The sequence below is a fragment of the Phyllopteryx taeniolatus genome, chromosome 20 (genome assembly GCF_024500385.1).
Source record: "Phyllopteryx taeniolatus isolate TA_2022b chromosome 20, UOR_Ptae_1.2, whole genome shotgun sequence".
NCBI lineage: Eukaryota > Metazoa > Chordata > Actinopteri > Syngnathiformes > Syngnathidae > Phyllopteryx > Phyllopteryx taeniolatus.
Window position 1 is genome coordinate 7,276,504 of NC_084521.1, and position 15,638 is coordinate 7,292,141.

The following is a 15,638-nucleotide window of genomic DNA, read 5'->3' on the forward strand; positions in this document are numbered from 1 at the left end:
AATGGGGGAAAAAAAGAAATAAAAGACTTGTGGTCACATATAGTGATTTTTGAATGAAATTAAACTCTTCAACCCTTTACAGGACACTCACTAAAATGGTTGGGAATTTTGTATTGCAACCCAAGACAGCTATTGTAAAGTAAGTAAAGCAGTGTAAAAAATTGCTTTAATTTATTTAAAGATGTATTTTATTATTGTAATTAAAGTGATATTGTTGGACGAGACATGAACTTGCACGGTCCTATTTTATAGTTTTGTTTATTTGAGGGGCGGCACGGCGGACGACTGGTTAGAGCACATCTGTCTCACAGTTCTGAGGACCGGGGTTCAATTCCCAGCCCCGCCTGTGTGGAGTTTGCATGTTCTCCCCGTGCCTCCGTGGGTTTTCTCCGGGCACTCCGGTTTCCTCCCACATCCCAAAAACATGCATGGTAGGTTAATTGAAGACTCTAAATTGCCCGTAGGTGTGAATGTGAGTGCGAATGGTTGTTTGTTTCTATGTGCCCTGCGATTGGTTGGCAACCAGTTCAGGGTGTACCCCGCCTCCTGCCCGATGATAGCTGGGATGGGCTCCAGCGCTCCCGCGACCCTTGTGAGGATAAGCGGCTCAGATAATGGATGGATGTTTATTTGAGGGAGTTGCTCGATAGTTAGCACTTGAGTATAGTTTTTTTTCACTGAATACTCACTCTTACTCAAATAATTATTTGAAGGACTATCATTTTACTTTTACTTGAACAAACTGGACTTGAGTACAATTTTTAGTTGCTCTACCCAGCTCTGGCAGGTACGTTTGGTGATTTGTCCCTGCACCACATGCAATACACACAGCGTAAAGTATAAACTGCTGCCCACAAGAGTTAAAATACTTTGGTTGTCTTTACGGGTGTTCGTTTTTTTCCCTCTAACTCTGTTCCCCTGGTGTTTGTCATTATGGATGACTGCACTGACTCACTGATGAAGTGGCGAAGCAAAGTGCTTGTGTCTGCCTCAGCTCCTCTTTGTATTACAACCTGAGTACAGTTGAACCGCTTGTTTTTTTATTTATTTTCTGTTTAAAGAGGCATACAGACAGAGGCACACGGCCGTCAACAGGGGCGGCCTTGCACACAGTACAATAACCTAAAATGCGACATCTGGGATACTGTGTGACAAGCGACCCTTGTACAAGCAGCCCTGTACATTATTTAGTAATCAGATCAAAGGGCTTTATTTTGTTTTGGCATCTTTTTGTTTGCAGATGACATTTTATTATGTTCTGTTTTTCCGCAGAGCTTTTTGTGTTTGTGTGGTGTGACGAAAGAGGTGAGAGGAAGATAGAGAGGGAAGGCGACGTTGATGGCTGAGGCCAAGTGACGGATGAGTCACGCCGAGCGATGATGACGTGTGTGTCGATAGTTTAGTTAAGTGCAGCCTATCGTAACTGAAGCTTTATCTACCCAATAAAAGCATTGAATATGGCCATTACTCCATTTTTTGATGTATATTTTTCATGTACAGAGGTGGAAAGAGTACTCAAAGTACAGATATAGCTGTGCCTAGAGCTTCCGAGATACTGCACTTAATTAAGAGAAATAGCATTTTGTGTAACATCTAGTGTTTTCATTGTAAAATAAAACTACCACGGGAAAATGAAACCTTTAGTGGAAAATATGTGACAAAATGTAGCAATTATGCCCCCAAAAAATAAATTAAAAGAATTGTGGCTAAATGCATCATCCTTTTCGAGAGAAAATGCAAATTTCCTGGAGCAATGCAGCATTTTCATAGCAGAATGCAGTATATACCCAGCAAAATAAATACAGCATTTTCTGGCGCAATCCACCATTTTCATGGTACATTAAAGCTAAATCATTGCAAAAGATAATATTTGCAATGGTAAAGGGGTAACATAAAAAAAATTATGCCAAAATAATGTGTTTTCTGGTGAAATAATGCATTTTAAAGCAAAACAAAATGCTGCAAAATTCAAAGCAAAATGCTAATTTGGGGTATTTTCAAGATAAAACTGAATTATTTAAAAGGTAAAATCTTGTATTTATGACAAAGTAATAGATTGTTATGGCTAAACAAACCTGTAGGGGAAAGCAAAATATTTTGTATGGAAACATAGCATTTTCAAGGCAAACCACAGCATTTGCAAGGAAATACAATGTATTTGGTGGCATAATATAGCATTTCTAGAGTAAGAAAGCATACTCAAGACAAAATAAAGCGCTAATGGCGAAATAGAGCATTTTCAAAGCAAAATAAAGCTAACGTGGCAAAATTGAGCAGGTTTAATTCAATGTGACACATGCTTGACTTTTGTATGATTTCTCATTATTCGGTGCACAAAATATTGCTTTTTTGTATTCTGCAAAAACACTAAGCCAACTGAAGTGAAGCTAACTCACTGCGGCAGATTTAATGTGCCGAATCCCAGGCTGAGAATAAAGCATCTTTTATTATCTCACATTCCTCATAGGAGCTATTCTTCTTGTGTACCACTGGTTCTCTGCCATTTGATCATAGACATCTATAAAGCCACATACATTTGCCGTACCTGCATTGTTTTATGTTTTTATTTGTAAAAAAATTACCTGCATGAACATGTATCTGATGTCATCCTTCAAATGTCACCTAACCTCATAATAGAGCTCCACATTCTATTTTCTATGTATGGTGAAACTGCCAGGCGTGTGTGTGTGTGTGTGTGTGTGTGTGTGTTGTGGAGACGTTACAGTCATTTTATTATTGAATCACGAAGCAAGATAAAAGGCTCCTGTGTCCACGTTGAATAAAGCAAAGGGAGATAAGAGGCTGTGATGGCCCGGCTTAGCAAGGGTGTGTTTGCATGTGTCTGTGAGAGGGCAGCGGGGCTTGGAAATTCCAGAATTATCCTGTAAGTACCCTAAAAATCCAGAAAATAGTAATATTACAAGAAAAATGTGTCCAAAAGAAAAACTGAACTGACAAAAGTCTCAAAATTGCGAGGACACATGAGAACAATTCACACTGATGTGAGCCAGAAACAAGTTAGCATAGCTTAGCATGATGCAAGCAAAGGGGACCAAGCAGATGGAGCAAGTAAAACTATATATACATATTTTTAAAAAGCCTATCTTTTAAGATAAAAAGTCAAATTAAAATTTAATATTTTGCAACAAAAGTTAACATTTTCAGGGCAAATAAAAAATGTGGAAAGAGAGAGATTCCACAGCATCGGAGGAATCTCACTTTTGAAATGATTTATCTTGGTCTCATTTTTTTACAGCTATAAATACCTGACACTTGAACAGGGGTGTGTAGACTTTTTAGATCCACTGTACATGTACTTGTGTGTTTAAGTCGAGTTGCATGAAGAGTTGTGACCAGGGCCTGGGTAGCATCTGGCAGCTTGTGCACCATCCAGGCAAGCTCGTAGCGCACTCGATAACAAGCCGCTTCTGCTGCTTACATCGCCATTGCGGCTGATACCAGCGGACAAAACAATAGGAACACCTCGACATCACTCTCTCTCCCTAACATTGGGCTTTTACTTAATGCGTGGCGACAAATCATTCACGCTATGAATTTTTAGCAGGTCTCGCAATGCCATGTAATTACTTCCTGCATGAGGATTTGTGGTTGCCATGGCAATGGGCGACATTACCATCAATTAAAGACTACACGATGATCGCTATACCAACACTTTAAAAGGTATATTTAGTTGGCTACGTGGAGCAAAGTGTTAAACAAAAACATTTAACGGTACACAAAAAGGTTACTCTTATAAAATGGTTGGCTCAAATGAAGTCACCACCGGGTGCATTGCAATGAATGCATGCCTCCCCTCAAACTATTTCTGATATTTGAACAAAAAGAATGTCAAATTAACACATGCGTAGGTAACAATCTAGACTCATTCATTTTGACCCATTTGTCTGTTCCAGTAGGCTTTTCTGCCTTTTTTAGGGGGGGTTCTAGCGTTTTATTGGGCTGACTACTATTAGGAACTGTTAATAATAATAATAGATTAGATAGATATCTCAAATCACCATCATAATAATCTCATGAGGGGAAACTAAGGACCTCACGATTTATAGCAGTTTATTAAGGCTTTCTAACACATTGATAACCACTCAAATAAAATATTTATAAAGCCCCTTTAAGATAATCCATTCATTAACCTGCAATCCTTCTACGCCTCCAGAACTCCGTGTTAGAATTAGGAACCCCGTTCCGTGCGTCCATCTTTATGTTTGCGTGTGTGGGGAGAGTCACAAGACTGATGGGACAGCAATGGAAACTCTTCAGCGCACGTACACCCACGTATAAACCTGCATACACACACACACACACACACACTTGCCCCTTCTGTTTGCCTCTCTCACTCGGTAAACAAGGTCCTTTTTGCCCTGGACGCCTGTCCTCCAATGCAATCACCGTCATTACCGTCTAACGTCGTTGTTCCACATCTGCTCACGCACACGCTAATAACCACTTAATGTCATGCATTAAAACCAAAGATGGTCACTGATTTGATGCCCCATTAGTAGTGCATGTGGTCTGGGGGGGGGCTGACTCTTTGCCATCTGGCCTAACCTGATAACAGCATAAGTGTGTATCCCCCAAATTAGGGCTTCAATGATGACTCATACTTGCAAGCCAAACTGGTGTATATCAGAAGAGGGGAAAAGCAAAAATACAAGTGTGACGTGGGTTGGGATGCGCTCATAATACCCAGCCAAGCCGAGGCCACAACATTAGGTACACCTGCACCATCTAATAAAAGTCAAGGACACAGAAGTCTATTCTTCCATACGCATCTTGATCTCGATCTGCCTCTAAATAACATGTTTAAATGTGGGGTGGGTCATACTGAATGGTATTTGTAATATTTCGCCCCTTTTCATTTTATAATCATAACCGTGCGAAATCAATTTTATTCATTCATCGTGAGTTCGCACTTCGGTGCCCATTGACGTGCTTTTCATGGCGTGTGTGCCTCGGCCACCAGGAGGCAGTATAGCACAGACAGAAATACAATACAAAAAGAAGAGTTTCACAACTCCTGACTCAGTAAGCTGCAGGACAAAGAATCTATTCCTGTAAGTGTTATTATGTTGTCTGTTTTTACGCATTGTTGCAAAGTTTATGCTAAAATATCTGTTGTCTAAAGGGCTATAACACCACACATGGATGCTAGTTTTGCAAATAAAACCAGAACTATTGATCAATCTCATGAAGCCAAATGTTTTCAGTCCTCAAATACACAAAAAAAGTAATGGAATTGGTCTTAGTATTTCAATACTTTTGGAAGGGAGTGTTTATTTACGTCTAGCCTCTATTTTGTTGTGACAGCTGACACGTGTCCACCTCCATCCAACATGCACCAAGCATCACCACATAAAAAAACTTTTGTTCTGCTATCAGCTGGATCAGTGTATTTTTTTTTTTAAACACACGAGCACACACAGTCATTTGTCAGTGCCAAAGCAACAATTGTGGCCGACAAATCACATGAGCCACTGCAGTGCTTGCACATAACGTTCCACACATGCGCCTCCACCATTTTGCAGACACCTGATACCATCTCACAGTTTTGTCAAGCCATTATTGTTTTTCACGTTCATAAATGTCAGATTTTCTAGCTTTCTGTAATGAAGAGCGTGCTCGACTGTATACAATGTATATGCACACTGTATTTATATGTTGGACAGTGTCACACACACACTGTCCCTGCAGTGTGAAAACTTGGCAGAAAAATTAGGCTAACACTGAGAGGCAGCCCACTACCCCTGCTGCCCACCCAAATCGGGTCAGAACTAAGCCTGAGCAGTGGCAGCGGTGTCACGGCAAATATGTCACACACACAGCAGAAAAAAACAGTATGGTTGAAGGGTGGCAGGGGGGATAGGTTTGAGGGGGCTCCGCTGAGGCGTGTGAACTGACAGTCGCCTTCAGATGTAAAGGGCGACTCTGAGGCAGGGCGGGGGGAGAAAATGCAGCTTTTGTATTATCTGTGCTAACAGGCCACTTTATTAGGTACACCCAATAAAAGACAAATCCAAATTTCTGCAGGACCTCTAAACAATGCCTTCAATGATGCTGACTGATTTTCCCCAAAAATATTTTCCACACCAAAGAGTCAATTAACATTAAACTATCATCTGACACTGCAAAATTACTATCACAGCTTTAGCTGCTATGGGTATAATGGGAGAAAAACACATGGTGTAGTCACCATTATCCCCTGACCTCAACCCTATTGAGAACTCACATAGCATCCTTAAAATCAAGATCTGTAATGGTATACTTCCAAACAGCAACTGAGAGAGGACTCAAGGGAGTAAGTCTTATTCACATCTACTTTAATTCTATCTGTAAAATTGAATTAGAAAAACTCAAGCTGTGGCCACCACCATTACCTGACCTTAACCCTATTGAGAACCTGTGGAGCATGCACTGGGAGGAATTTTTGAATCCTGAAATGAAATAAAGAAAAAAAACAATCCACAGACTTATAGGTTCAAGGAATGTAAGTTGTTCAGGTGATATCCAAGAGCCGCTTGTTTTGGGGTGGAAATAGTTTTTTTTTCATTAAAATATATATATATTTTTTTTAAATGATTTTGATGCAATGACAGAAATGTGACAGTTTTGTCAGAGTTCTTTACAACCCATTTATATTTTTGAATACAGTATTTTGAGTAATTTTACACAAACACAAAAATCTGTTGTCATCATGGTGTGTCCCCCCCCATTCAATCCCCATTACTATAGAAGCTCATACTGTATCATAGTTGATGAGAAAAATAATTATTCACTGGAAGTTTCATTGACTATTTAGGAAAACAGCAAACGTAATTGAGTGGAGTAAATTGTCACTAGGTGTGAATGGGATTGGCTGCCGTCCAGCCCAGGGTGGACTTTGACTCTCGCCCAAAGTCAGCGGGGATATTGACCCGCCCACACTAATGAGGACAAGTGCTGTATATTTTTCCTCATATCGTAGTGACCATAAGTCACACCCTCAGAATTAATGAGAGAAAACGGCAACAGGCAACAAACAAACAACACGGTTGCCATGGACGCCTTCGGGCTTTGTTCGTGGACTGCAGCTATAATGCATGTAGCCTGAGGTTGTAATGACGACAGAAGGCACATAAAAAAAAAAACAGCCTTCTAATGAATTTAGGCCTTGGGGAATGAATGTAATTACAGCCTTGGAAAACACACACAGGCACTCGTTCCCTGCCTGTGATATGTTTTCTACATGTAGCACACGCCTGCATAGCTACTGCACTTTTGTTTTCTTATTCAGCAGGATTGCTGTAAAAAAAAAAGAATATTATCAATCTTTGTAGCACTGTGGCATACTTTATGTACAGCGTTGGGAATAATTATTTCTATATCCTGCTGAATATGCAAGTTTGTTAACTTAAAAGAAATGGACAGTTTTCTGTTTTTGAAAGCGGAAGACCCAAAAGACCATCAATTGCCTTAGGTCTTGGGGCTCGATGTGATATCTTGACTCGTAAAGTGAGGATGGTGAAGAAAAAGCTAAGGGAGAAGCTGCAAAGCACACGGCAGAAACTTGTGCATGAGCTGAAGGCAATTGGCACCTCAGTCACCAAGAAAACAGAACATTGCACTGCAATGAACCGAAATCTGCTCAAGGCACATGTATAAGCCTCCAAGATGTTTCCCAGTCAAGAGCTAAATGAGTCAGAGGGGGCTTGGGACAAAGTGCTGTATCCCGCCATTTTTACTGGATGGAAAAATGTGACCGTGACCCAAAGAACACATCGTAAACATAAATTTACTGCTAATAAAGGTGCTATGATTGTGACTACTGCTATAATTTCAGTTTTAGGTTAAGTTTGAGGTGATAGGACACACATTTTTAATAACATTCATTAATAATATAAAACAACACTAAAGCTTTACAAATAGTTTGAAAATCGTCAGTGTTCTACCAATTACTATGCGTTTTTGTTTTTGTTTTAACAAAATCCTACTACATTCCCAAAGAGCAATAATTAAATTGTCATAATCTTTTTCCGTCTACACGTCTTCCCACTGTCGTTTTTCCACTGTTGCAAGTTCATCTAATCCACAATTTGTCACGCTGTAGCGACAAGGCACGAGGCAGTGGTGCTGAACACGATGCCGGTGCCTGTGAGCCTGAAATAAAGACGAGATGACAAGCGGGTGCAGATGCGTCATCGCTTCTTTTGAAACACTCACAACATAATAAAAAAAGAGAGAGACGAGATAGCGCGAGGGGTAATGACGGCGAGGCTCTGCAGTTGTTCCGGTGGTTTCTCCCCCAGCCTCGGGCTAACAATGCTATGTCTTGCAAAGCTAACAGGGCAATGGGAGGGCAAACCTAAGGTCAGGGCCATTTTACTGTTCGTGAGAAACAAACTTAACAGTAGGGTTGAATATCTTCAGTTTGGCTTGCTTAAACCATTGAACAATGATCTGTGACTGATAATGCACTAAATATTGATTAATATTGTTGGAAATGAATAAATCTCATGCCTCAGTAGACGTGCTATACATTCTAAAATCTGTTGAGATTGGAGAAATGCTAACATGCTAACAGTTGGAATGCTAATTTATAGCAAGATAGCAATCTGTGATTGAAAGAGTGATACAGATTTTAAATTGTGACCTGTGGTCGGTCAACATTTTAAATGGCAACTGGTAAAATGCTAACATCCTAACAGTTTAATTTATAACAATATAACAACCTAAGTACAGATTGCACTTAGGCAGACTATTAATGATTGTACATCACGCCTTATGGTACAAGAATTTGAATTTATAAAATTCTAACATGCTAACAGTTCGTATGCTACCTTATAACAATATAGCAGCCTGAGTACAGATTAGGGGTTGTATGACCAAAGACTCTTTGTAGTCGTCTGTATTGAGATTTAAGATGAGTACAAGTAGATTAATCGACGATGTCATTGATATTTTCTCATCTTGTGTTCCACAGAGAGGATTTTCGACTCTGACGAAGTTTTCGTGAGCACGCAGATGTCGTCTGTGTATTATGAGACTTAACATTTTTGCAACGAAGATGGAGCTTCAGTGTGCCCTCGTTATTTGCCACCAATCCTGAGGTACCACTGGTATGAATCATTAAGACTAGCGGCGATCGTAATAGCCCAAACTAGCAAGGCTAACCGCTATTCTCATCCACCACCATCTTATTTTTGCTCACTCTGAGACGCACAGATGTATGAAGACTGTGTCGCCTGATTGGCCGCTCACTGACAGTCGAGTCAAAAGTCCTCTGTAAATTGGCAAATTGAAACCCTAGATGCCAAAAATATGTGATTAGCAATTAGTCGACGTCAAGCACTAAACGTTGATGCTGAATAGTAAAGCTTCAATCTCTAGGACAGATAGTGTTAATACAGGGATTTTACATAATTCACTGTAGTTGGGTACTATTTCAAATGACAATTGATGAAATGCTAACATTCAAACAGTTGATATGCTAATTTATATCAAAATAGAAAGCTAAGAAGCTATCCTGTAGATAGCACAAAGGCAGATGATTAAAAATGTTACACCGTGCCCAGTGGTCAGATACCATGATAAAATGCTAACAGTTGGCACACTGACATACAGCAAGATAGTAATGCAAGCAGGTCAATAAAACCACACTGAAGTGGCTCCTGAAGTGAATAATGAGAAGCTCTCGCAATCTCTTGTTGGTTTACAACAAATCCTACTCATGTTTCAAGCCCACATGCTATTTCTCTTTTGCCTTATGCCCATCCCCCCTTTTCCACAGAGGAGTGCCTTGCTAAATAATTGAAGCTTATTCGCTCCACTTCTGCTGCATCTCACACTACCCCAGTTTTCTTCATTATGTCTGGGTGTCATCTCGGGGATGGGCCGGAAAATTGGGAGGAAATCCCATTATGATGAGGATTCAAATGACACACCGGAAATAATAAGACTATTTCAACACAAAAATACTAACGCACTACAGACGAATTACAGGATAGAGTTTTTGTCATACGTTATTAACAGACTTAACACTTAATGTCAACATTCATAATAAGTCAGTCTTTTTTTGTATTTCAGTTTGAGGCTGTAGTAGCAATAGTTAAGATGTTGTTTTGCTGACACCTGCTGTCTCAAAGTGGAATTTCTATAAATTTCCTGAAGGAGATGCAAATTCAACTTGGAACATCATGCAATTTTAGGTCAGTGAGTGTACAAAAGCTTGAAAATCTGAAAAATTTGCGAATTTGTGTTAATTCATACGTGAATTTGTGACAGTGTGTTTTTAGCAACTTGAAATAATTGCAATTTTTGCCACAGCCACCTGACAAAATAGCAGCGCATTCACCACCCAGAAAAAAGGTTAATTTAATGTTTGTTTGTTTTTCTGGTTTTTTTTGCCTTTTCTGGGTCTAGACAGGTGTGGGTTTGGAAGGGTTCCCTGGAACCTTCACTCCTGGAACTCGAAGAGCTTCTTTAGCATCTTGGGAAAAAAATGCCATTTTCCCACAGCTGCCTGAAGAAAATTGTTGAAAATTCAACACCTACAAAAAGTGTTTTATTTTTTGGGGGGCCATTTCTGGGTAGGTACCCTAATGGGCTTGTGGGAGATTTCCTGGCCCTCCTGTACCTCAATGTGTTTTTTAGCAACTAAAAAAAAAAGAAACTTTGCAACAGTTTTCTGACAGAAAGACCAAATAAAATTCACCATCGCAAAAAGTTTTTGGTTTGTTTTTTTTTGCTTTCTGAGTCCAACTTTTTCAGTTTTTTTAATTTGCCATTTTTCAACAAAATGGCAAAAAAAAGTGAATTTTTTTTTGTTGCCATTTTTGGATTTTGTCTGAGTTATGTTAATCAAAACATGGCCTTTAGATTTAATAAATGGTTTATGATGGTGACGGTTTGAGCAAGAAAGTGACTATTGTATTTCTTGATATATTTTTGAATTGAAAACAACTTGGAAGACCAGCCATTGTCACATGTTGAGTTGAGTTACATGCTTCATTAAATGACCTGGCAGTGAAAAGGGGCTGAAAGTGGTAGCGGAAATGTCTCATTTATAACTTTTTGTGTTGCAAATATACATTCATGCACAAAGACACACCTTAATGCAAACACATTTAACATTTATATGGTTCAAATTAACAGGAGGTTTAATAAATAATCTTGCACCCGTTGTTAAAATCAATGACATAATTCTCTGATTAAAACCTTTACAAACACAAGATTCCTCGCTATGTGTATGCAAGTAACCAGGTTGGAAAAAGGCAAAGAGGCGATACCTTAAATGCCTGAGATTGCAGACAGTGTAGTGAGTGCTCTCACTGAATGCCCACATTAAAAGAACTTAAATCTTTGTAGGTAAAATGTGCAAATTAGCATATGCAGCAACAAAGAAGTTCCAGTGACAACCTTTTTTTTTTTTTTTTTTTGCTATTCTAGTGTGGCTATGCCAATTATTCTAGGCACATCATAGCATCAAGAGTTGAAGATAGGCTCAGTGAGTCCCACCTCTATGGCAGGTAGCGTTTCTGTGGCAACCACAGGACCGTGACAGTGTTCCTCATTCGGCTCTACAACTTGGGCGTGCTCAGTCATTTGGCACTCCGAGTCCAATTCAGGACATCTTTGGGGGATGGAGAAGAAATCTGGATATAAAGTCAACAGTCTTTTTTCAATCTGGAATATAATCTTTTTATTATTATTATTATTGTTATAATCAACATGTATAGGTATTTATTTAACAACATGATGCATACATAATCATTAGATTTGTTTAGCTTTTTAAATTATCTATGATATCTCATCTTATATAATGTAATCAGATATGTAATTATATTAATTTCATTTAAAATAATTTTTTGCATGTAAAAATAATCAAGATAGATATTATTTTATTCCAAATTATTATATTTTATTGCAGACAATATGATTAAGATAAATATTAAGCTTACCACAGTCTGCCGATTGCCCGGTTCCACAGTGATGCTGCTCGCTCAGCTCAGAAAGCTTATCTCCACTTGGCAAAGGCACCTGGGAACATTACACACATTTACACTTGCTTCATCAAAAGCTAACAACTTTTTTTTTTCAAAATGAAGCATACCTCGTTGTCATCCACTTCAGATGGCGAGACGCTGGCTGGAGGTGGACGGGTCGGAATACGGTGCAAATAGCCATAGCCGATACCACAGCCTAAGCTAAGATGTCATAGAAATATAAGACACAGTACAAGCGGATTTTACTGCTTATTAAAAAATACAACTACAGTGAACCCGGTTATCGCTGGGGATACATTCCAGACCCACACGCAGTAGATGAAAATATGCGATAGAGACAATAAAAGCTTTTTTTTTTTGTAGTTTTACTCCTCCCACATGCTTTAAACGTATTTAAACTTATTAAAACACACATTTACTCCATTGTGAATGTAGTTCAGCACACCAAAAGGTTGCAAGCATAAAATATATAGAAAATTACATGTTATAGTGTCTGTGTACATGCTGAAGCCTTTAAGGGGCGGGGCCTGGTGGGGTGGTATGGGACATCCATTACATTGGCGCCATCTCGGCGCATCCTGGTGTCACGAAACTATGTTGAAGTGAGTAGTAGAGTTTCATTTCGACAAAAATAGTGCATTGCAGCCATCTTGTGACATTTAACGATAATAAACCTTTTTAAGGAGGGCGTAAATTATTCATGCTTTTCACTATTTGCAACAGGGCCTCTGTCCCTATGAATAGCGTACCTTCCTTCCCCACCCCAAGCTCCATTGGGCGTCACCACCACTTCTCTGCACCGCTCACTCTTCGTGTTGTACACTAGCAGCTTGAGCCGTTTGCCCTCGTTGGCTTCAATTAAAGAAAAGAAGTCATCCGTCTGCAAAAAAAAAAAAAAAAAAAAAAGGTTGGCTAAAGAATTTAAATGTTTTCACTGCGGACAAAATAGACGTACACTCTGCAACAGCTGGTCAGCTCCCACGATGAAGTCGACGTGCGCGACGAGGCCGGCGGAGGCTGCGGGGGAGTTGACCTCGACATTCTGGCAAAAGGAAAAGATCTAAATGGATTCTTTTAGTCGTTCTCAAATTGCGGTGTGAAAAGTTTGGGTTGCTAAAACGTGGATTTTTGGACACCGAGGACAAAAAAGAAAATTGTGATATGTAGGGAAGAGATGACCTTTTTAACACTACATGAATATTATATTTTGGACGTCCCAGACAACGGCTGTCACTATCTTTTTATCTATCTTTTTAGAATCGATTATCCTAAAGATATTTTGTAGAGGACTCGCGTAATCGCCCCCCCCCCCCCCCAGATTTCTTTTTTTTTTAATTACTTTAGTAGTAGCATTTTATTCTCATTTATGAGGCCTGGACTTCTATACTTAAACTGCATAGTGTATGTTGGTACTGAGTGTATGGTATGAACAGTGCAGAATTTGAGACAACAAAATCAGCCTTTGCTAAACGGTAAGCATTCGCAATTAGCATTAGCTCGCGAGTGATTATCATTTTAGGAAGGGGAAAACCAACTAAGTAACACTCAACTCACTCATACATCATGTTATATGTACAATACACATCTAATAGTGTCTTAAAAATCATTTACAGATGCTCCTCTTTCATTTTTGGCAATGTTCCTTATGGGCCCAACAGTGTGTCTGTCTGCAACAAATGTCCGTGTGGTAAACATGGACAGTGGCCAAATGGTTCCGGGTAGTGCAAATATGCAATTATTATTATTTTTTACTGCCTTGGGGCATACATTTTTGCTTAGCAAAGTTAACCGATCCCCCCCCCCCCCCCCCCCACCCTCACAAACCTACTCCACTACTATTTCTTTATAAGTCCTGAAAAAGTTTCTAACTTTTACGCAACACATCCATTTTAAAAGATGACATGTTTTTGATAGCTATTTTGGTAAAAGAACAAAATAAAAATAAGTCTGGTTTGGTTGTTGCTTGCTTACCAGGACGTGCCAGACATTTTCAGTGGCCCCCTCAAAGCTGCAGAAGCGGACACTAGCCCCCAGGAGGCCCTGGCCCCCCCACATGTTGCCTGGCGTCACCTCCAGCTCCCTCACCCGCTGCGTCTTGGTGTTGTACACTTGGAGCTTCACGGCCTTCTCCGCATTGGCCTTCAGCAGGTCTTTCAATAAGTCACCTTCTTTACACTGCATAGACCAGAGATATTAGTACACAACCATGACCTATCCCAACGTATGGTTTGCTACTTCAATGTGTTTACACACAAGTCTTGTGTTTCCAATGGAGACGATGAAGTCAAAAAATGGCTCCAAACCAGCCTTGAAAGCAGGGGAGCCATCTTGTATCTAGAAAACAAACAAGTGTGGTACTAGAACTACTAGTGTTATGCAATCCCCCTGTAGTAGTACACAAAATAATAACTGAATAAAATATTCAAACGATTCATAAAGTTATATTTTTAATTAACTACATAACAGAAAGATTTTTTTTCAACTCATTTTTATTTTCTTCCTTTTATTATATATTATGTAGTTGTTTTTATATTTGCAAACACCCATACAGGGTATACTCAACACCCTTTAATAAGTGTTAACAGATGTAAAAAAAATAAATAAATAAAAAGAAATGAAAAGAAAATATATAATTAAAAGATCTGGATTTTTTTTTATGAAATGTCAAACATTTAGGTGGATAAAAATTCTTCTGCTAGCCTCATTCTTGCTCTTGCAACTTGCAAACACGCACATAGGATATTACTAACCCATGTATGGGCGTTTTGCATATTGGAAAATATATATATATTTTAGTAACTTAAAAAGAAATGAGCCTAGTGAAATAAACTTCATCCCAAAATTTGTAAAAAATATATTTTATCTGGATTTTTCAACTTTAAGAGGCTTAATTTGCGTGGTAACATACAGCAAAAGAAGGGTTAAACGTCTCCATGTCTTGGCCAAGTGCCAAATGCCACCTCATCGCAGGTGGATATTATTACCCGGACACAGTTTTGTTTTTTTAATGACAATGCAACAACTTTGCACCACAAGCAATATTATAAACAAGTGTTAAAATTGTAAGCAGTGTAGGTAGGTGACACTTAAAACAGGTGAAGCGCATGAGTGTTGTACACTGTACTGTGTACAAGCTTACTGACAACTACTACTCCGGCTAAGTTAGCACGTACCCCGTGGACGTGGTAGCCGCTTGTAGCCATCCCGTGGGACAAAAACGAGCCTTGGACTAAGCCCATTGCTCTAGCTGACTCCTATAATGATGTCACCGAAATAAAGTCACATTTGGAGTCACGGGAAGAGAAAACTAGGAGCTGGACGCGGCGGCGACAGGCGTTTGAGGAGCGGCAAGGCAAAAGTAATATATAGCAATGCCAGAAAGGATCGAACGCTAGTGCATATAATGGGCGCGCGATCGGCACTCTGGCATCGTTTGGTTTAGTCTGTGTCGAGCTGTTGCTAAGCCGTCGCCTAGCAAACAATGTCAATGCTATTCTTCTGTAGCGTTTTCATCGTGTGAACTACAGTACAGCAATTAATTACAACAACAATAATAATGTATTATTATTATTATTAACACACTCTACTACTCAGTGACACATTTAATGACAAAACAGCATGACTACTGTGAATAATAACGAT

The 15,638-nt window shown here is 39.3% G+C and overlaps 1 protein-coding gene across 2 annotated transcripts; it reads right to left on the bottom strand.

Moving 5' to 3' along the window:
- Window positions 1-11,132: 11,132 nt before the first annotated feature.
- Window positions 11,133-15,568, bottom strand: LOC133470524 (Golgi reassembly-stacking protein 1-like). 2 transcript variants are annotated; one of them, XM_061758990.1, is made up of 8 exons: window positions 15,170-15,558; window positions 14,250-14,330; window positions 13,968-14,171; window positions 12,952-13,038; window positions 12,746-12,876; window positions 12,104-12,197; window positions 11,952-12,030; window positions 11,133-11,645 (listed from the first exon to the last, which is right to left on the bottom strand). In XM_061758990.1, the coding sequence occupies exons 1-8, from the start codon at window positions 15,233-15,235 to the stop codon at window positions 11,476-11,478; spliced, it is 912 nt and encodes a 303-aa protein (XP_061614974.1). In that variant the 5' UTR covers window positions 15,236-15,558; the 3' UTR covers window positions 11,133-11,475. The 2 variants fall into 2 exon arrangements, with proteins under 2 accessions (XP_061614974.1, XP_061614975.1); XM_061758991.1 differs by having other exon boundaries at window positions 11,453-11,623; window positions 15,170-15,568.
- Window positions 15,569-15,638: the final 70 nt, after the last annotated feature.